Source organism: Leucopleurus acutus, assembly GCF_964270905.1.
Source record: "Leucopleurus acutus genome assembly, chromosome: 2".
Classification (NCBI taxonomy): domain Eukaryota; kingdom Metazoa; phylum Chordata; class Mammalia; order Artiodactyla; family Delphinidae; genus Leucopleurus; species Leucopleurus acutus.
This window is the reverse complement of record NC_139143.1, coordinates 86,287,103-86,310,304: the sequence shown is the minus strand read 5'-3', so window position 1 is coordinate 86,310,304 and position 23,202 is coordinate 86,287,103. Positions and strand designations below refer to the sequence as shown.

General features: G+C 39.4%; 1 protein-coding gene across 2 annotated transcripts in view; it reads right to left on the bottom strand.

Moving 5' to 3' along the window:
* Positions 1-23,202, bottom strand: part of RNF115 (ring finger protein 115) — a 60,549-nt gene that overhangs the window by 27,878 nt on the left and 9,469 nt on the right. Inside the window, exons 1-4 of one of the 2 annotated variants that reach the window (XM_082834487.1) lie at positions 12,946-12,977; positions 12,029-12,080; positions 9,012-9,054; positions 655-866 (exon numbers count right to left, since the gene is read on the bottom strand). In XM_082834487.1, the coding sequence (XP_082690613.1) occupies positions 655-866; positions 9,012-9,054; positions 12,029-12,080; positions 12,946-12,955 (317 nt within the window). In that variant the 5' untranslated portion in view covers positions 12,956-12,977. Of the gene's footprint in view, positions 1-654; positions 867-9,011; positions 9,055-12,028; positions 12,081-12,945; positions 13,005-23,202 lie in introns of those variants that run through there. The other variant, XM_082834486.1, reaches the window with a different exon arrangement.

Here is a 23,202-nt window from a genome sequence, read left to right as displayed (position 1 = left end):
TTTATTCTTATATAAAATGAGAATAGCAACAATACCTACCATTTTATATGGATTAAATGAGATAAGAGAAAAAGCATGAAGCACAATCCTATGCATACAGCAAACACTTAGAAAAATTAGTGTTTATTATTCCTACTAAAAGGGATCCATGAGATCAAGTACCACCATCTGTTTTGCTTACCATTATATCCCCAGTATCCAGTACAAGTGTCCCAGCATAAAAGACACTCAATAAATATTTGTTGCATGAATGTTTTGCAGAAGACTATATCATTATTAAATTTCATATTAAGTCCATTGCCCTAATCTATTGAGGTCTTTTTGAATCCTAATGTCATCCAATATATCTGCTATCCCTTTCAGTATCTTCTGAAGTTTTGACAAACATATCACTGATATATTAATCTGAAATATTAATAAAAATATTAACCAGAGACCTATATCATTAGTTTTATCATCCGTCAGTTTATCATCAGTAAATTATACTAGTTGAGTATAGACACTCAATTTAGCTTCATTTTCATTCTGTATATAAATCCCCATCTTGTCCACAAAGGTAATAAGTACGAAAACCTTATAAAGATTAGATTATGTCAATATGTCCTTCATTGAAACTACCCTTTAAAAGAACTTAAATAACAACTTTGCACTCACCTTTCAAAAGCAGGGGATCTATCAGGACGAGTACTTCCTCGAGATCTGTATCTTTGAGTCACTGACAGCCGTGGCGGCCGACTTGGTCCCCAGAAGTCAGTGTGAGTTTGGTGACCCCTCTCATTGGCTCTATTATCTTGGTCCAGTAGACTGCTACTTAGAAAGGGTCTAAAATCTTGGAAAAACATCGTGGGGTCCAAATGGTCCCAGAACTAGTAAAAACCAGAAATAAAGCACATGTTACTGCTTTTAAGAAAAGGAGAAAGAGGAAACAGGAAGAAGAAATACTGAAAAAAGAGAGGATTAACTTTTAACACTTCAAAATTCAGCAGTTCCGAATTAAAAAAATGTATGCTTCTCCAATTTCATGGAGGAGAAAAGAGAAGTCTTTCAAGTATATGCACAGGGGGAAAAATTTATATACCAAGAAACTATTTCCTTCATATAGAAACAAGCCAGGACTTCCCTGGTGGCGCAGTGGTTAAGAATCCGCCTGCAAACGCAGGGGACACGGGTTCGAGCCCTGCTCTGGGAAGATCCCACATGCCACGGAGCAACTAAGCCCAGGAGCCACAACTACTGAGCCTGCACTCTAGAGCCTGCGAGCCACAACTACTGAGCCTGCGTGCTGCAACTACTGAAGCCCGTGTGCCTAGAGCCCGTGCTGCGCAACAAGAGAAGCCACTGCAATGAGAAGCCCGTGCACTGCAACAAAGAGTAGCTGCCGCTCACCGCAACTAGATAAAGCCTGCAACGCAGCAATGAAGACCCAACGCTGCCAAAAATAAATTAATTAATTTAAAAACAAAAAAAGAAACAAGCCAATGTCTGGACCTTAACACTGAGCTCAGATCCACATGCCTCTGACCAGTTTCCCATACTAAAAATAAAAACTTGAGCCAAAGGTGATCATGAACTTCTGTCCTAAGCATAGTCAACCATCTAGATCAACATTACAACCTTGTGTTTTGTAACAATGACATCCACATTTCCACCACAGAATAAAGATTAAACAAAATGGATGTATTTATACACTTGTAAAAAAAAAAAAGGCAGCATCACCACAAAGTGAAGACACGTGTCTATAAAATACTTAACTTATAGAAGGTTCATCAGAAAGCTGTGGCAAAGCTGTGACAAAACAGTGTAAGAATGCCTGATAAGACCATTCTATTGTACACACTTTTTACTAAAAGGGTCTTGGTGGGGGGAGTGTTTGTTGGGTTTGGCCAAGGAATCACTAAACAAAGAGTAAATGGAAAAAAAACAAATTACGTCTGAAATAATTTAAATTTTATTTATCTGTTTATCCATCCACCTGTTGACAGGCATTTGGGTTGTTTCTAATTTTTTATTATTACAAATAGTTGCTATGAACAATTATGTACATATCTTAGAGGAGTGGAATGGCTGAATCATATGGCTGATGTATTTTTATCTTTTTTAAAAAACAGCTAGCCTGTTTTCTAAAGTGGTTGTACCATTTTTACATTCAATTTCAGTTGCTCCATAGCCTCACCAAAAGTTAATATTGTCAGTCTTAAATTTTAACCATGCTGTAAGTGGTATAGTGGTATTTCATTTTGGTGGCTTTTATTTTTTGGCCATGCCACGCGGCATGTGGGATATTAGTTCCCCAACCAGGGACTGAACCCATGCCCTCTGCAGTGGAAGCAGAGTCCTAACCACTGGACCACCAAAGAATCCCCTCATTGTGGTTTTAATTTGCAATTCCCTAATGACTAATGATGTTGAGCATTTTTTTTTTTTGCCATCTATATATCTTCTTTGGTGAAGTAGATTGTTCAAATCTTTTGCCATTTTCTGAAACTGGGTTGTTTTCTCATTATTCCATTTTAAAAGGTCTCTACATAGCCTGGATACAAGGTTTTTTTTAAATAAATTTATTTATTTATTCATTTTATTTTTGGCTACGTTGGGTCTCTAGAAAATAAATTCATTTGTTCAATAAATTAAGGAAAATTAGAAGTTTTTTAAAAAGAATAAGAAGCACTAGAATGACTACCAGGAGCAGTGGATATTGAAAGAAAAATAAAAACAGTGCTCATCCTCAAATCAGCTCACGGACGCCTGGAATATAAGGCTCAAAAATAAAAGGAAATTAAGAGATTTATAATATGCTGGCTGGGAAAGAAAGGACTCTCAGAACAAATCTCAAGACTATGGGTGAGGGGTTTCCCTGGTGGCATGGTGGTTGAGAATCCGCCTGCCAATGCAGGGGACCCGGGTTCAAGACCTGGTCCAGGAAGATCCCTCAGGCTGCAAAGCAACTAAGCCCATGTGCCACAACTACTGAGCCTACGCACTAGAGCCCGCGAGCCACAACTACTGAGCCCACGTGCCACAACTACTGAAGCCCGCACACACCTAGAGCCCATGCTCCGCAACAAGAGAAGCCACAGCAATGAGAAGCCCGCGCACTGCCACCAAGAGTAGCCTCCACTCGCAGCCACTAGAGAAAGCCCACGCACAGCAACGAAGACCCAACGCAGCCAAAAATAAATTAAATAAATAAATGTTTTTATAAAAGGCTATGGGTGACTATGGCAAATTCCTAAATTTTATAAAAATAGAGTATTCAAATGTCATTCACAAAGAAAAAAATACGATGTCCAATGCCCACCCACCCCCCAAAATGTAAACACTCTGCCATAAACAATCTCTTGAAAGGCACCTTTTCCCAAGTGAGTTTAAATTTAGAGGCTATGGACTCTGGTCAACTGGCAGTCACTGAACAAAAAACTGGCAAGGCTGACACCAAGACTGTTTTCTGTTTCACTCTTCTTCCTTCAGCTACCATTGAGTTTATGTTATGGTCTTTGCTTGGCAACAGTATTACTGGTGTGAACTTAGTCACGAATGACATAAACATAGTTATTCCTTGAACAACTGTTGAAGAGCTCAGGAGTTTTACTTGATATTTCCAAATGGACTGGATGTGAAGTAGGCAGCACTGTGAAATGAGCTATTTTAACCCTTCATACTAAAAAGTGAGACAGATGAAAGATTTGGTTGAGTTAATTCAACCTTTAAGATCCCATCCAGGCTGCAGCTGCTCAAAGAACCCAAACTCTACCTGGCATTTGAGTACAAGCCCTCTGGCTGAGACTGGGAAGAACAGCAAACAGGTAAAGGATGATTTACTTGGTAAAGGAAAGTTAAAGGTTTGAAATCTTTAACTTCTTTTCACTAGGTTTAATCATTTAAAATTACCATCTTTGTAGGTCAAAAACAGTAGAATATCAACACTTTTATTTATTGTAGTTCAATTTAATTTAACTTTATGTTGTTCTTGATTATTTCAGAGCTTTCTCCACAGGTCCCAGGAGCACACACAAAAGAGCATGAGCTGGTAATGGAGAGAGCCTTCATGAAGGTGGAAGTAAAACTGCCCTCAAAGCCTACTGATCTCCTCCCCTAACTACCAGAGGTACTAGTCCCAATCCCCTGCTAACTACAGACTTAAATTACTAAACCCAAAGGGGAGGAGGGAGGAATCAGAGCTTTCATGTTCACCTCTGACCTCTTCATTCATTCCTCATTACTCTTCCCTACCAGAAGAGTGATGCATCCGATTGGTGAGTGGCAAAAGTTTTTGCTAATTAGCAAAAGTTCTGCTAATTCGCATTTCTCCAACGGATGGAGTTCATTTATAAGGAGGCTGCATAAATGCAAAAGAAGTGGTTCTGAGTATTTGTGCCTGCTCAGCAGCCTCTAATTCTCAAGTGGGTCATCCTGTGCAGACTTAGGATGTTCATTTGGCCACAGATCAACTGTGCTCTCCATTTGGCTGAATAAAAACTAAATCTTTATTTCCATCTGCCTGGCGTCTATGTTTTATTTCTCAGTATGTTCTGGACGCTCAGATGGAGGGAAGAGGTATGATCAATTATCAACCATCACATATAACCAGACAGGTTTTAACACAGGATAACAGTTTAATATAGCACAGGCATGAAATAATATGAAGTCATAAAATATATAATTCTTATAACTATGAAGAGATAAGAAAAAAGATTTATGACATAATCCTAAGCAAATTTTAAAAATCAGAAATACAATACAGTATATCCTATGATTATATCTGAAAAGTTATGAAGCATGAATGTGAGAAATGGAAAGTATTAAAAATAAATAAACAAATAAATAAAGTAAAAATAAGGTAATGAGAATATGGAAGATTTTTCATTTTTAAAAAATCTTCTTAATGTTGTTACAATATTTTTCAGTATCTATGCCTCAAGACAAAACCTGAAAGGAAATGTATGGAGAAAGGGGGCTCTTAGTAGAGCGGGACTCCAGATGCTTTTTAATACCTTTTTTATTGCCCATTGTAATGTTGCATATGTAGCAAAACAAACTTTATTTAAATAAATATAAATCAGACTGCTCAGAGTACCCTGCCTTCTTGCACACCTGGGAGTTCTTTTTCTAGAAAGCCATCTATCTTATTTTCTGCTAATCTGAGGCAGCAGCTACAGCTGCTCTTGCACTGAAGTGATAAAACTGAGGTAAGTTGAGACCTTCCGATCAGATGTCTCACTGGCACCAGGTCATGGTCAGAAGCTTTCAAGTAGTCAATGAAACCCCTCAGATAGCCATGGGCTCCATTCCCCAGGTTATCAACAGGAACCTCAGTATAGCTATGTCCTCTCTCTATACAAACTGCTAGCAACATTTCTAGATTCACTCTCCACTGACCCTCACACATCACTCATAGTTCCCATTTAACTGGCAACACTCCTCCATCCTCATACACCCTCCCTATCTCCCCCACCCCAGACCCAATTCAGAAAACAAAATCAATACCAATTATATGAGAAATTTTGCTTGGACTAAGCCTCTTCTGATATATCTAGTATTTTAAGAATTCAGCTATTAGTAAATGCTAATTAAGAAAATAACCTCTTCATTGTACAAGCAACTCTGGCTGAAGAAAGAGCAAAATTGAGCATAAGCCTTTGCTGAAATTACCAACTGAAATATAGAAAAGAAAAATAGCTTTCGTTTCCACACATAATTTTCTTTTTATTGACTGACTGATTGATTGATTGACTGATTTTTGGCTGCACTGGGTCTTCATTGCTGCGCATGGACTTTTTCTAGTTGCGGTGAGTGGGAGCTACTCTTCGTTGCGGTGCGTGGGCTTCTTATTGCGGTGGCTTCTCTTGTTACAGACCACGGGCTATAGGCGCGCGGGCTTCAGTAGTTGTGGCACACGGACTCAGTAGTTGTGGCTCACGGGCTCTAGAGCGCAGGCTCGGTAGTTGTAGCGCACAGGCTTAGTTGCTCTGCGGCATGTGGGATCTTCCTGGACCAGGGCTCGAACCCATGTCCCCTGCATTGGCAGGCGGATTCTTAACCACTGTGCCACCAGGGAAGCCCTCTCCACACATAATTTTCTTTCTAAGTTTTTCCTCCAGGGACATGGGTATAAGACCTTATGGCCTATGAATACTATCTTGAGATAGCATTTCTCACCTCTTTGCTTATCTAAATTCCACATACCCTTTAAGGCTCTAGTACTTGAAGCCTTGTTTTACCTTCTCCATGAAGGAGTTTTACCTTCTCCATGAAGGAGTTTTACCTTCTCCATGAAGTCTTAATAATGGCTAAAATTTATTAAGCGCTCACTATATGGCAGGCACACTGGCCCACACACCTGGCATGTATCAACTCACCTAATCCTCATGACAACCCTCTGAGGTAGGTATTATTATTTTCCCCAACTTATAAAGGAGAACACAGAGGCACAGAGAAATTCTAAGTACTTCTGCCCAGGTTACCTAGTCAGTAAGCAGTAGACCCAGGGTTTAAACTCAGGCAGTCTGGATCCGTGCATATCACTATGTCATTTGACCTCTTTCCTAAAGATTTTAGTCTTCCCAAAGACTGCAGCCCACCTAATCTCTCCCTTCTACTGTACTTGTTACATCCCCATAATAAGTTTATTATACTCTCTGTACACACTTGTTTTCATATCTGTTTCATATGTTTGCACTTGTTCCCCAAATAAATTATAAGTTCCTTGCTGGCAAGGCAACCATAACATTTGCTTCTTGCTCCTACTTCTAGCAGAGTGCTGGAAGTACACTAAACATATACTTCTTAGATGATTTTTTTAAATCCCTGACAACTTCTACAGTATTAAAAGAAAATACTTTTTTTTTCTATTTTTTAAGTGCAAAATATCGTTTAAAAAGGAGAAAACTGAAATATTCAGGCATGATGACAAGGGAAAACTGGGCATAATCATGCCCTTGCTACAAACCCTTAAGAACATGAAGTCACAGGCTATGACTAAGCAAAATTACTTCAACACCTGAAGGATAACTTATGCAGTCAGTGTCAGATTTAGCATTACTGAAGTTAGGAAACTATATATATTTATTTTTCTTCTGAATGCATCTCCTCCTGGTGAGTCATATCTATAAAACTGACAGACCAATGTATTTCCATCTCCTAAAAGAGAACTAACACTTAAGGAAAATCAGATGAAGTCTCTTCTGATGCATATGCATAACCAGTAAGTGAAAATCTGTGTAATCAGGAATAGCATACACAAGGAAAAAAATTACTAAAACCGGAAAGGCTTCCAGGCCTGGTTAGCAGAATCAATTTTAAGTAATATTTTTCCATCCACCAAAATGAGAAAGTGGGAGTTCAAAGACATAATCTGTCTTGAATCACACTAATCAACCCATGTACCAAGGCAGTTCAGAGTTAAGCAAAAAGCTGAATGCTGGATATTAAGAAGTACCACAGGGGCTTCCCTGGTGGCGCGGTGGTTGAGAGTCCGCCTGCCGATGCAGGGGACTCGGGTTCGTGCCCCAGTCTGGGAAGATCCCACATGCCGCGGAGCAGCTGGGCCCGTGAGCCATGGCCGCTGAGCCTGCGCGTCCGAAGCCTGTGCTCCGCAACGAGAGAGGCCACAACAGGGAGAGGCCCGCGTATCGCAAAAAAAAAAAAAAAAGAAGTACCACAGACCATAAGTAAAAGAAAATACCTTAATAAAACAGGACTGTTACCCAAACATTTCATTAAGTTTCTTGACTATAAATCTAACAACGGAAAAATCTGGGGAGCTGGGAATTCCCTGGCAGTCCAGTGGTTAGGACTTGGCGTTTTCACTGCCAGGGCCCAGGTTCAATCCCTGGTTGAGGAACTAAGATCCAGCAAGCTGAGCAGCAAGTCCAAAAAAATTTTTTTAAAAACCTGGGAGCTACAGGTCTTAAGATGATTTTCAGAGGATAAAGGAGAGAAGCTTAGGGTTTTATGGGTTTCTTATTGAATACCAGTTTTCAAATACACTGCAAATACAGTTTTAATTTACACACAAATAACTACCAAAAAGTTTTGCTAGTTCTTCAGGTACTTGAACTATCTCCAAAAAAGGCTAATGTGATCCTGAAACACAAAGAAATTCTGATTATGGGATTTAAGGGGTTTTTCTTCTTTTAGCATCTGTTAGCTTTCTAGAGCTAACCAAGCTGTGCGGCAATAGGAACAAAAGCAAACCAGTGTTTTTTGTAGGCAGAGCTGGTCTGTCCCTTGTGAGGTAACAGTCTCTAAATGCTAATAAACAAAGAGTACTTAATGCCACTTAAAATTGTACACTTAAATTGTACACTTAAAAATGGTTAAAATGGTCCAAAAAAACCAGATTTTAAGTCAATGGATTAAATGAAAAAGAAAATTACTGCGTTTAATTTAAAATGGTCTTCAAGGATACAGATTAATGTCTTATTTTCAAATCCTAGTTAAGATTATTTTTCCCAAAAAATACGGATGCTGCATTATATAAAGAACTGGAAATTAATTGTAGGTCCCATCTTGAGACCTGGAAGGCAAGCAAATATCTTATCCTTAATCTAGTCCTGAAATTCCAATTACAAACTACCACAATCATTAAAGGTAATCTCTAGAAACCAGTACCTCTGTGTAAAATCATAGACTGTGCCTCATTGTGACTTCAATTACAACTCATCCTGGCCTGTTCTTTACTTGACTGTCAGACCATTAAGAGTCTGCAACACTGTTATTTAAAAAACAATACAAGCTTTTTATTCTCACACCATATACACAATATAGAAGCAGAAAACAGAACTGAAAACACCACCAGGTTTCAAATATAGCACAGCTCTCTCCTAATCAAAGGTTTACTAAAAGTAACATGCCAAAGCCCCAACTATTGAACACAAATCTTTCTAAGACTACTCTTGCCCATATTTTTCTTATACATTCTGATGTTTTGCTGCACTGGGAAGTGAAAATCTGTCATGGTTTTAACACCCACCCACTATCTAAAGAATCCATACAGCCAACGGAAAACTTACCTCTGCAAAATGTGTTGATGTGCTGCTGCCACCACCTAAAAAACTGAAGAGAAAAAGCAATGAGTAGTGATTCTATTCCCAGGAACAAGCTTCCCTCCTGGAAGCTAAATATAGAATGGTACAATGAGAGCAAATCCCAATAAGGAAAAATAACTCATCCCAACATGACACCCTCAAAGGAAATTATGAAGAACTGGCATGTGGATTAATCTATGAAAAATATTATAACAAACTACAAAATCAAGGGTAAGCCAAATGAAAAATTGGGGAGAGGGCTTCCCTGGTGGTGCAGTGGTTAAAAATCTGCCTGCCAATGCAGGGGACACAGGTTCGAGCCCTGGTCCAGGAAGATCCCACATGCCGCAGAGCAACTAAGCCCGTGCGCCACAACTACTGAGCCCGCACTCTAGAGCCCGCGAGCCACAACTACTGAAGCCTGCGCGCCTAGAGCCTATGCTCCGCAACAAGAGAAGACACTGCAATGAGAAGCCCGCACACCGCAACGAAGAGTAGCCGCCGCTCGCTGCAACTACAGAAAGCCCGCACACAGCAACGAAGACCCAACCAGCCAAAAATCAGTAAGATAAATAAATTTTAAAAAAAATTGGGGAGAGAGACTATCACAGAGAAGGAAGAAGGATCCACAGCCAGCAATGCAGCTCAAATCTGAGCAAAGGAAGAAAAACATCTATTCTCAGAAGCTAAGAAATAAAACAAGATTCTCAAAATAATATTTCATTAAAAAACCATTTAACCACCAGATGAAAACAACATTTGAAACTATTGGGAATGATTAAATGTAGTAATGCAAGGGGTCTGGTACTATATTTAGCACCTTACAAAAGGGCTCAATAAATATTTTTTCTTCTTCTGATAGCTTATCCTATTCTATGATTATCCTACCCACCCTTCAGGGCCCATCCTCCATTAAGTCTTTTCTAAACTCACCAACCAAACAAGACTCCTCCACACCCCTCTGCACTGACTTTGATTCTAAATTCAACCTTTTATTATAAATATCTAGGGCTTCCCTGGTGGCACAGTGGTTGAGAGTCCGCCTGCTGATGCAGGGGACACGGATTCATGCCCCGGTCCGGGAAGATCCCACATGCCGCGGAGCAGCTGGGCCCGTGAGCCATGGCCGCTGAGCCTGCGCGTCCGGAGCCTGTGCTCCACAATGGGAGAGGCCACAGCAGTGAGAGGCCCACATACCGCAAAAAAAATAAAAAATAAAATATCTAGAATTTTCCTCATCCATTTCTACTTGTTCCCCTCCTTTCATAAACATAAATTTCAGAGGGTAAAGGCTGTATTTTATTAATACCACAAATATATGTGTTTATTATGTATCAGCCATTATACAGAGCACTCACCACTTGTGAAAACCCTGCTTTACCATACCGTATATTGATGACTGGAAAGTAAAAGTTGTTGAATTAATATCACATGTATAAACCTATTCCCAAAGACTGGGGAAAAATATTTGATCCCACTGTCCCCACGAAATCTGCAAAGAAGAGAGGAAACTGGCTAACACACTTTGGCGGAAACGGGATGGAAAGTATCACAAGAACTGCTGGATATCACTTTTACTTCAAGAGACACACACATGTGCACCAAAGTACACACACTAGCACACAAGCATGCACACACTCACCTCAATGAAATAAAGTCCACAAACTATTATAAATAACTTTCATTTTCAGAATTACAATACCAATCCAGGCACTGCACTCAGCTCATTGAAGAAACAAACACACTCCAGTTAGTCTGGAACCAAAAGTGAAAAAACGAGGCTAATGCCATTCTCTACGTCATCATTCTCAGGCCTTATTCTCTAATTAGAAACCATTTAACAACTGTATTTGCTTCAGAAGTTAAAACATCTTTTGTAAAAAACACTTCAAATGTAGAACAAGCCCAAAAGTACCAGTACATCTATGCTAAATAAATAATTGAACTACCACTATGTATCCATTTTATTACTCAAGCCTAGATAGGCTTCCAGGGCTCTTTCCTGACTTTACCATATAGTTTCAAGAATTCAAACATCTTTGGTAATTAAAGCTATCAACTCTATCTTTTGGGCTTCTTCTCCCCCTGAAACTCCCTCAGCATTCCCTTTCCTTAAAATTCCTTTGCATTTTAAGAATGATAAGGCTAATCATAGAGAAGGGATAATAACCACCACAACATTCTGAGAAATGTTACAAAGCTTAAGAAAACTTACAAGATGCCCCTCTAGCTGAAATGTCTAATAGCAAATGGAACCCATTATCCAGTATTTACATAAGGACTTGCTCTCATTAATTTTTACCATCCACTACTTACTACTGTAATTGCTAAGTATTCAAATAAGCAAATGTTTATGAACTTTATAGAAGGGAATACCATGCTACCTCTAAGACTGATTCTAAGACAAAGATTTCTTCAACTATTTAAAACACTGATATTTCAAAAGACATAATCTTTGCATTTGAGTATCTGGTACCAATAGCACCTGTATAGGACAACCTTTGACTTACAAAGGCACAAAGAAAAGAATTAAGTCAAATGAGAGCAGGAGCCATAGAATTCATAGTTCCCCGCTAGAAAAGATTCATCCTGCAGTTACTCACAAACCTCATTTATAACCATACTTTGTATACAGGGCTAAAGAAAGCAGGATTAGTATTTAAAAACTTTGAAAAAATCGCCCCCCAACAACCAATATGCTCTTCATTCAATGCATGCAGAGCATACCTGCTTGAAATAAGTATTAGATGCAATTATAATGGCACAAATAAAAAGATATCCCAAGTTAGCATGCCATCCACACAAAATTGCTAATTTTGCTATCAAGCTAATCTTTATAGATTTAGAACTGGTATTGTGTTATTTAAAACCAAGATTATTATATCAACACTTAAGTGTTTGTACCAAACTAGATCCCATGCCATATATTGCCTTAGAAGCTCCAGTTCATTTACACATATATAATCACTGATCATTAATAAAGTTAAACTAATTGTACATACTGTAAAATGTGTAGTTTTTCCTGGTTGTGGAAGGGACCTTCAACTTTATATTCTGCCAACAGCAACAGTAAAGGAATTATTTACTGCCATTATTTTTTACTGCCCCAAAGTCATCCCAAGATTAAAAGAAGCTTCAGATTACAGATTCTTTTTACCCAGTCAGTATTTCTTCAGTTGTCCAACCAATGTTTAACCAGATAGCCAAAAAAGAACAAATGTGTTATTACATTTACCCCAAAAAGGCCCTCCTAGCAACACTATTCTACTTTTTGTTAAGCTTTCATAGTTTTAATCATATTGACCAAGAAGGAATACTTAACACTGTCACTTTCAGAAATAATGTCCCCTTTTTATAGGTTTTATACCATTAGTAAAAGCAACAAGAGCCAATATCAAGCATTACCAGCAAACTGATATTACAGTGGCAAGATGGCATAAGTTTGACCGCAATAATCCTAATAAGGACAAGGGACCCAAGGCTTCCGCAAGAATAACAACTCAGTTTCCCTGGCTAGAACAGCCTGTTTATCTTACTAGATATCTTTGTCAGAAGTCACTCACCAGCCCACCAAAGAGGTATAACAGAAATTTACCTTCAGGCCACAGAGTGGTCACTAAAAACCAACCAATAATCCAAGAGATCCCCAAACTCTTAGAAAATATATGAAAACTTACCAGATTTACTATGATATAGATACAGAGGTTTCCAAGGAATGCCACAGTAGATCTCATCACACCCACTATCACATCATTTTCCAAATTTTCCCATTTTTCTTCCCCTTCGCTCTGCCACTTTTCTTCTCTCTCTCTCAACAGAGTATGTTATAAAACAAATTCCCTTCTATTCATTCAGTTGATGCTGAGAAAAATAATTTTGATAACAGAATGCCTGATTTATTCATGAGCTTGTACAATACCTGGAATCATCTGTCATTTCTTCAATAAAGCCTGATTCACATCTGGGACAAATATATTCCTATAAAAGAAAGGAAGACAAACAAAAGTTGTTCATCAGAATGCTAAGCATATAGTTTCAGAATAATATGCAGTACACAAGCTGATGCTGTGAAATGTAGTATGTACTTGCTGATGCCCAGGACAGTTTTTTCTGTTATACTCTGGCAAATAAAGAATTCCATGAGATGTCTACAGAATGGCTTCACAAGCAGTTCCCACTGAGAACTAAAAGAAGAATGTCAAAGTTTTTTATTTTTTTTAAACTGGAATGAATTCATTATCTAATTTTCTATTCAAATCTACTGAAAAAGTTCCACTACATATATCAGAGCAGTAGAAGATTATAATATTCATGGGTACAGAAATTGCTGTATTTCTTTTACTATGTACATACAGGAGACATAAACTGAATCACAGAATAAATCAATTTGTAGACTAGGAATTTACAGTGAATTTTACAATATTTCTGATCTGCTTTTTGATTATCAGTGGTTCCAAATAAAACAATGTTCTCAGGTATTCTATAGAAATGATCATTTAAATAACCAGAACAATCCCATTAGATCAGCTTCTATTTCCTTAACTACCATGAATCTTTCTTTTAAATAAGTAAATATTTCTTTTAAATATCAAGCTTTGGGGCTGATAAGAAAGAATATAATTTAGAGACTGCCTTACCATAGTTTTAAAAAAGTATATTTTAACTACCTATTAAAATAGATCTGGGAAAGACATTTTCAACTATTTTCTTGCTCTCTATATTTTCTAAACCTGAAAGTTTGTCTTATCAGAAGGAAATGTAAGCTGTATTTGCCTACTCAAACAAAGACAGTCAGAATGGTAACTCAAATATTCAAATGCTTTCTTAAAAGAGATATAAAGAAAAAAGACCAATCCCTTCTGTCAAGGAGATTAGTTTGGTGAGGAGACAGTCAATGCAAGAAACAGTAAAATTTAATAAAAGACTTTCTTTAATCAGTGCACACTGGGAATATAAACAAATACCGAAGTCTGCCTGATGGAATCAGGGAAGGCTTTATCTGAAACAGAGACTTAAAACAGTACTCTGTTTGCTCAATAAAAAAGGAAATTATGGGTTAAAAACTGTAACAACAGAATACAGCATGCATGGAGGTTGGAGGGGAATGGTATGATGAGTATGAATAGGCAGGCTGGAACCAGATTGTGGAAAACTTCACATTACCATGAACTTTACCCTGTGGATTAGAAATCTCTCAACCTTTTCTCTCCTCTATACACATGAAAGACGAGAAACACTCATAATGGGCATACTGTGAACTACTCCAGAAATGAAATAATCTGGAGATGATATGAATCCCTGAGCCCCTCCCTCTACTCCTTCATCCCCCACCCTCCCAGGCAGCAGTAACTACATTCCTTTCTCTCCCACTAAGAAAGTTCATCTGAAAGGAAGTGAGATTGACTTTAGAAGGCTAACCTTAAATCTATTCTAACGTTAAAAAGAAAAAAATATCAATTATAAAATGTGATTTGTCACCATCCCAGTGCCAGGCCCTTCTCTTTCTTTTCTCTTCCTCTCTCACTCATTCCCATTGCTTTAAAATCCCCTGTATGAAAAAAATTAAAAATAAAAATAAAAAAATAAATATCCCATATGTGGAACAACGCCCAAATGTCTCTCTCTAACCCAGGCCACTCTTCTGAATTCCAGATTCATTTATCCTCATACGTATTTTCTCTCATGCTCTTTCTCTCTCTTTTACACACACACACACACACACACACACACACACACACACTCTCTCTCTCTCTCTCTCTCTCTCTCTCTCTCTCTCTCTCTCAAGAGGCGGCATTATCAGTTTGTTCATACCAGAAAACTGGGAGTCGTTCCTAACACCTCCCTCTCACCTTCCACAGACAACCATCAAATCCTGGCACTCCTACCATGAACACATTTCTCAAACCTACTCCTTGCCCCACTGCCTTACTATCTTAACCCAAGCCAACACTGGCTCTAGACAATGAATAACTTCCCTCTTAAGTGTTGTCCTGCTTCTCTTCTAGCCTTTTCCCATCTGTTCTGCATGAAGAAGTCAGAATGATCTTTTTAAAACATAAAATGGACCATATATCATTTCCCATCTTAAAACCTTTCAACTATTTCCAAAAACACTTAGAATAAAATCAAACTCTTAAACATGCCTTACAAGGCCCTAATTCAGCTGGTCTCTGTTTAACTTGCCAACCTCATTTCAGGCTACCCTCCCTCAGTGAATTCCAGCTACAAGGACCTCCTTTCAGTTCTTCTAACACATCAAGCTCATTCCTACCTCAAGCTTTCATACATTCTGCTCCTACGACTGAAACACTCTTCCCCTAACTTTTTGCATGGCAAGGGACTTCTAGTTCTTTAGGTCTCCATTTTAAGGTCATGTCAGAAAGTCCCTCTTTCATCATCCAATCTAAAGTGGTTTCCTCTTATTATTTTCTCCTATAGCACCCTGTTCATTCCTTTGTTGTAGTTTATCTTATGACAGGGCCGAAAGTAAGCTCATCACACGAGATGAATTGTGCCGAAGCACAGCAGTAGAGGGCTGCCACTCGCTCAGGCAAAACAGCGCCGTCTGTCCTGCTGTGGTAGCTTTTATTAAAGCATTATCTATGTTTACATTTTAAGGCTTATTTTCTTAACATTCCAGAAGTGCCAAAGCAGCAACATATGCTTCTATTGATTATACAAGCAATAATGGGCTTTCTTGAAAACATGCCGTGCTTCGTCCTTGAGCGCAAAAGCAGCACAAGGTTCCCACCATTATTTTGATTATACTGAAGTAGCACAAGGACATTTCCTTGCGTTCCCACCATTCTGATTATACTGAGGACATCTCATGGATCAGTGCCCAAAGCCCTCAATGCTTATTCGCAGGCCCCCGGTTTGCCGGGGGGCGGGGGGAGGCTCAAAGCATTCAGGACTGTTTGCAGTTCTGGCTTATTCGCCAGCTCCCAGTTTGCTGGGGGGGGGGCGGGGGTGCTCATGGGTCACGTCTCCTTTCCATGTCCTCAGTTATTCCACTACATTCCTTTATAGCACTTATCACAATTTGTAATTAGATATTTGTTTAATGCTTTTTTAATGTCTGTCACCATTCAATAAGTTTTAAGTTTCATAAAGGCAGGGTCCAGATCAGTTTTGTTTACCATTATATCCCTAGGACAGAAAGGTGTTCAATAAATATTTATTGAATAAACAAACATGAAATTACTTGCCACACACCTCACAACTAGGAGTCAAAGTACCAGAATCTAATACAATTAGAGGACGGTTGGAGTGGAAGTAAAGAAAAGAGCTGGAAGCTTAAGAAGTTGTGGCCTGCTCATGGGAGAGTGAAGCCTAAGATTTCAGAAGTAGCAATGTTCTGGATGATCACAAAGTCCAAGATACAGCTATGGGGATAGCTGGCTAAAGTGGAGTAGGTATGAAGGTCTTTAGACTTAAAGGGTGGTCTACATTGATACTAAACTTCCAATAATGTTTAGAGCCGTGGTAGAGAGAAAATAATTTCAAAAGACAGATATTACAATTGGGAAGACAAAAAAGACTTGAAGCAAGAATCACACTGATTTAGAGTAGAGAAATGTACAAATCCTCTCTTCATGATCCCAGTCATGGTTCTAGGAATCAGGCTGTCAGCCATCATAGATAGCTCCTTCACAGAGCAGGACACTTCAGAGGCATAAACCAAATTACAGAAGTACTATAATTACAGGAGTACCTAGTGGCTTCTTCCTGCCACTAGGTACTCCTTCCATTTACTAGCACAATCAAACCTTTCTAGGTAATTCTATTTTGATTACAGGGAAGAGAACCAAAATTCCTTCCAAATGCTCTGTGAATTATTCTTTTTTTTTTTTTTTTTTTTTTTGCGGTACGCGGGCCTCACACTGCTGTGGCCCCTCCCGTCGCGGAGCACAGGCTCCGGACGCGCAGGCTCAGCGGCCATGGCTCACGGGCCCAGCCGCTCCGCGGCATATGGGATCTTCCCAGACCCGGGCACGATCCCGTATCCCCTGCATCGGCAGGCGGACTCCCAAACGCTGTGCCACCACGGAAGCCCCTGTGAATTATTCTTGATAAAAGTAGCTTATTATAGAACAAACCAACCTCTCAGCAATGAACTATTCCTCCTAAAATCAACATTACAGGAAATACGGAGAACTTTTCAGAATTCACAAGCCTGTCATTCTCTAATTATCAAAGTAAAAAATGCATATTTGTCTCCTACATACTTCAGTAGTCTGATCTCAGAACAAAGGTCTGGTCTGAGAAAACCATTCTCTTGGAAGCCTAAAAACCCAAAAATAACATTCTGAAGATACCATAGTTCCAGTTTCTAGATTTTCTTTTTAAAGGCCTGATAGCACTGTATTTACTACCGCCATTTTCTTCTGAAATCACACTAATTTCCCCCCGATTTCCAGCAACTGCTTCAAACTAATCTGGAGATGGGATGTTATGTAAGGGTGGAGGTGAATGAAGAATACTGGCCATGAGTTGATAATTACTGAACCTGGGTACATGTGGGCTTCTTATACTATTCTACTTTCTAAAAAAAATAAATTTATTTATTTTTGGCTGTGTTGGGTCTTCATTGTTGTGCACGGGCTTTCTCTAGTTTCGGGGAGCGGGGGCTACTCTTCATTGTGATGCGCAGGCTTCTCATTGTGGTGGCTTCTCTTTTTGCGAAGCCTGGGCTCTAGGTGCATGGGCTTCAGTAGTTGTGGCATGAGGGCTCAGTAGTTGTGGCTCGCGGGCTCTAGAGCGCAGGCTCAGTAGTTGTGGCACATGAGCTTCGTTGCTCCGTGGCATGTGGGAACTTCCCAGACCAGGGCTTGAACCCGTGTCCCCTGCACTGGCAGGCAGATTCTTAACCACTGTGCCACCAGGGAAGTCCCTCTCTCTACTTTTAATATGTTAGAAATTTTCCATGAAAAAGGTTTCTTTTGTTTTGTTACATCAGTCTGAGAAACACAGGTCAAGAAAGTGTTAACCGGGCTTCCCTGGTGGCACAGTGGTTGAGAGTCCGCCTGCCGATGCAGGGGACACGGGTTCGTGCCCCGGTCCGGGAAGATCCCATATGCCACGGAGCAGCTGGGCCCGTGAGCCATGGCCGCTGAGCCTGCGCGTCCGGAGCCTGTGCTCCGCAACGGGAGAGGCCACAACAGTGAGAGGCCCGCGTACAGCAAAAAAAAAAAAAAAGAAAGTGTTAACCAAACTATGTACTAAACTGTGTAAAGGGGCTTCCCTGGTGGCGCAGTGGTTGAGAGTCCGCCTGCCGATGCAGGGGACACGCGTTCGTGCCCCAGTCCAGGAAGATCCCACGTGCCACAGAGCGGCTGGGCCCGTGAGCCATGGCTGCTGAGCCTGCGCGTCTGGAGCCTGTGTTCCACAACAGGAGAGGCCACAACAGTGAGAGGCCCGCGTACCACAAAAAAAAAAAAACTGTGTAAAGTAAAAGTAAATTAGATATAATCTATTATGTTAGAGAATTAAGGGGAAAGGGTACTTAAATTTATGAAACACCTACGTGCTTGACATTGTGCTATTCCTGTTAACCACTCTGTGAGGAAAACACTGTTATTTCTACTACACAAATAAGAACATGAAGTTGTAAGAAAGAAAGAAATAAGTTGTCTGTGGCAGATTTGATTTTCCAAAAATGGCACCAACAAAATCTCCCAACCCGCATGCTGTTCTGCAATGTAACCCTCCACTCCACCCTCTTTGAATCGGGAGGGCCCTGTGACTTCTTTACCTGTAGAATACTGAGTCAATTCCAGACAATGCTCTTAACTGCCTAACAGTTTCTGCTTCCTGACTCTTAAAGCCCTGAGCAGCCACAAAAGTCTGGGCTACTCTGTTGGCGTAAAGGAGCACTAAGACATCAGAGAAGGACTGGATTCTAAAAGGGAAAAACTATCTTGAAGGTCCATCCCAATAGAGCCTTCAGATGGCTCCCTCTCCAGGTTCTGTATGACTACAAATGCATGAAAGATCTCAAGTGAGAACTGACCAGCTGAACTCTGTAAATCCAGAGGAACATGAAAGATAATACTGTTTTAAGCCACTAAATTTTGGGGTGATTTTTTAGGCAGTAACAGAAAACCAGAAAATTGCCCAAAGGATGAAGAAGAGCTTTGAATCTTGGTCTTTCTTGAATTCAAAACTCCATATTCTTTTCATTACACTTCACTGATTGAAAATAACTATTCTTTTAGACAAGGGAACAGGAACTATAATTTGCTGAGGATTGAATGGAAACGTTTATGTCAAGGCCAAACGAGGACTTGGGAGGTTCAGCAGCCTTTCAGCCCCCTCCTTCCCTTACAGGGGAGCAGTACCCTGATGAACATACCATCCAGGGTCTGAAACCTTCAATCTTACAAGCTCAGAAATACAATTTAGCACCTAGAGAAGATCTGTCTCTTAGAGGAAGAGTCGCATAAAACCAAATTCAGAGGCCATCTCAGAATGCCCACTTAATTTCAATGAAAAAGAGTTATCAAGTGGCCCATTTACTTTTACAATTCAGCACAGTCTTCCTCAATAAATAAATCCACCTAAATAGAGGAAAGAGGCATACGCATAGAGGAAAGATTTTTGGAATCAGAGACCTGAATTCTAATCTCAGGTCTCTATTAGATATGAAGTCTTGGGAGAGTCACATTACATTTCTGAGACTCAATTTCCTCATCTGTAAAATGGAGACGCTTGCTTCGATGCTGTATTACTGTAAAGTTTAAGATGTTTGCAAAATACTTAACTCAGTGACTGCCACATTAGATAGTAGACATTTAATAAATATAGCTATTATAGTTATTCCAGATTATAAGCACCTGCTAAATAAGCAGAGAATCAGAGCAGTAGGCAACTGGATATATAGCTTGTGTCATCATGCTAGGATAGCCTAATATATCCATTCCCACTATGAACATAAACCACATCCTCAAAAATCAATGATCTGGGCTTCCTCTCCCTCTGGGCAAGAAGAACACAGCATAAGTTTGCCTCTGACTCCTTTTCTATTCTTTCACTGCTGACCCACAATTCCCACACCCTCTTCTAATAGACAAATTCTTTCTCCTGTTAGAATATAATACAATTACTTGGCTGTATTTTCTTACTTACAATCACAATTTAGTCCTGCCCTACACTGAGATTACAACCAGACTGGACTGGATTTTAAGATTGGATTTTAAGTATTTATCTCTTGGATCACTTCTAAAGATGGCTAACTTGGCATTTCAATTTTTCCTAATTTTTCTTCAGAGGTACTATTAACTTCAATTTGGGTGAACATCCATGAATTAAGGAGAATTTGTAAGAAGATCAAACCAGAACCAAACAGTCTCTCTCTGACTCTACACTCCTCCCACACCCAGGCCTTGGCCTTATGATCATCCTCATATATTCATATAACAGAGTTCTGTTTTTTTTTAATATCTTTATTGGACTATAATTGCTTTACAATAGTGTGTTAGTTTCTGCTGTATAACAAAGTGAATCAGCTATACATATACATACATCCCCGTATCTCCTCCCTCCCACCCCTCTAGGTGGACACAAAGCACCCAGCTGATCTCCCTGTGCTATGCGGCTGCTTCCCACTAGCTATCTATTTTACATTTGGTAGTATATATATGTCCATGCCACTCTCTCACTTCATCCCAGCTTACCATTCCCCCTCCCCGTGTCCTCAAGTCCATTCTCTACGTCTGCATCTTTATTCCTGTCCTGCCCCTAGGTTCTTCAGAACCTTTTTTTTTTTAAGATTCCATATATATGTGTTAGCATATGGTATTGTTTTTCTCTTTCTGACTTACTTCACTCTGTATGACAGTCTCTAGGTCCATCCACCTCACTACAAATAACTCAATTTCATTTCTTTTTATGGCTGAGTGATATTCCATTGTATATATGTGCCACATCTTCTTTATCCATTCATCTGTTGAGGTAACAGAGTTTTAAATTTTAAGCATACTATAGGTTGGGGGGGAGGGAAAAACCAAGGATAAGAGTGAATTCAGGGCCCATTATATGTCTGGCACTATGGATATCTCTCCTCTACTTAAATATGAATATATCAAATCTTCACACCAACCCCTCCCCCCAAATACTGCCAATGTATGTAGTCCCCACAGTCACTAAGTCTTATCAAAAAATTTCATTAGGTCGTTTCTATCATCCTATCTGTAAAAGAGAAGTATAACAACCCTAAGTTACTTACCCAGAATCACTGGAAACAGGAACCCAGTTGTTTCCACTAAACTAAGCTGCTTTCCTCTAGGGTCTGAATGTTTACTATATACAACCTAAGTGAGGACACTCAGTAGCAGGTACACTTGAATGAACTACTTCAGATGTTCCACTGTCTATTTCACCTAAAAATACCCACAGGCAGAAATATCTTTCACCATTAATAGTCTGAATCAGGGACAACTCCCTAAGTACAGCTTAGCCCTGATGCTTACCAACTTAGAAGAACAGTACTGGAGGACACAAAAGCACTTGGAATACAAGAGAGAAAGGGAAAGGGTGGTTTTAATGCATTATTTTCTTTTCCTTCTTATATTTCAAGGGATCAATTATCACAAAATGTGAGGTCTTAGTAGAACAATGATCTATAAGCCAGGACTTATTTATATGAAGTCCCATGCTGTGAAATTTACATACCCTTGAACTTTATACAAATTTATATCCAATGTTTATTCAGAATATGAAATACAAAGGCTTACTATTTATTTCCTAATTCCACAGCTTTGCTTTTCTATACAGTCACGATCAAAGTCTATTTTTTTAATTTTATCTAAAAGAGAAGCCTATTTCCTGTGTCATTTGACAGAGTCAAAATCTAAGATCACAATATTAAGTCAGTCATGTTCTATTGTTCATATTCTCTTTGAGTATCACAGGGCAAAACTGTTCAGAAACTCCTAACTAGAAGGATTAGGAACACAAACTGTTTGAAATACATCACAGTTCCTACCTAGGCTAGAACCCACCACACCATGAATTTCATGCCAACTCACATCTCTAACATCAAAGACACTACTTTTTTCTAGAGACTTTTTCCATAATCCCCTATGATTATCCCTTTACAAGCCAGGTTGCACTTCCTCCCTTTGCAAAAGCATCAAGTGAGCCCCAAAACAAAGATAACAGAACTGAGATAGGCTGGGACCTGTGACCTGGAACCCCTTACTGGAGTGCTTGCGCCTGGACAAACTAAGGAACTAAAAATAACTGCACAGAGGCACAGTTGGGGCAATTATCAACAGTAAGATACAAAAAGGCCACAAACCAACTGACTCTTTGGAGGTGCTGGGTACAAAAAGCACATGATCTCTACACAGGGCACCACCTGTGGGCAGACCAACCCGCCCCTACACTCACCTCATTTAAGGAACCAGCTAGGCCCCACCTCAGAAAGCGAGCAAGGGCACCTGTTTTCTTATTTTCACTCCCTCATGCTGGAGTCCCAATAAAGCCTTGCCTGAATTTCTCGTCTGGCCTCTTATCAATTTCTATTGATTAAAGAGTCCAAGGACCCAGGTCAGTAACAGAATTTTTGAGTTCTATTCCCAGTTCCACCAGTTCATGGTCTTTGGGAAGACCTGTTTCTCCATCTGTAAAACTAGAACACAAATGCTGTCTTCATTTACTTGTCTCCCCTAACTCTCCTTCAGGAAAACAAGAAGTCTCACTCATTCAATTCTTCTTTTGAGGATAAGTACTTAAGATTAGGATATTCACAGAAGTTTATGTGCCTTTACTTCCCTAAGTGTGATTTTATTATTACAACATAAACTATGTACATGATTTCAGTGACTTTTAATCCCAGGTTATTTTTCTTTCCCCACCAAGCATGCTTTTCTTTCTGCACAATGCTTGGAATTTGAGCTTAGAATATATTTGCTGAATGAATGCTGTCAGCTTATGTAAGAAGATTCTATCAGCCTAAACTGAACGTAAGACAAAATTTTCCTCCAAACTATGATGGTACACAACAGAACTAAGGGCAACCTTTTAGTATCGTTTACCATTTTATATCTATGCCCCTGAGTTGTTCTCCTTTTTGCTGCCTTTAGTGTAAGCAAGCAAAGAACACTGTAACTAAATCTTTTCTGGCTATGTTGTGTTAACTTTTTCTCTGATAATTCTTATAGTTTAGTCTTTT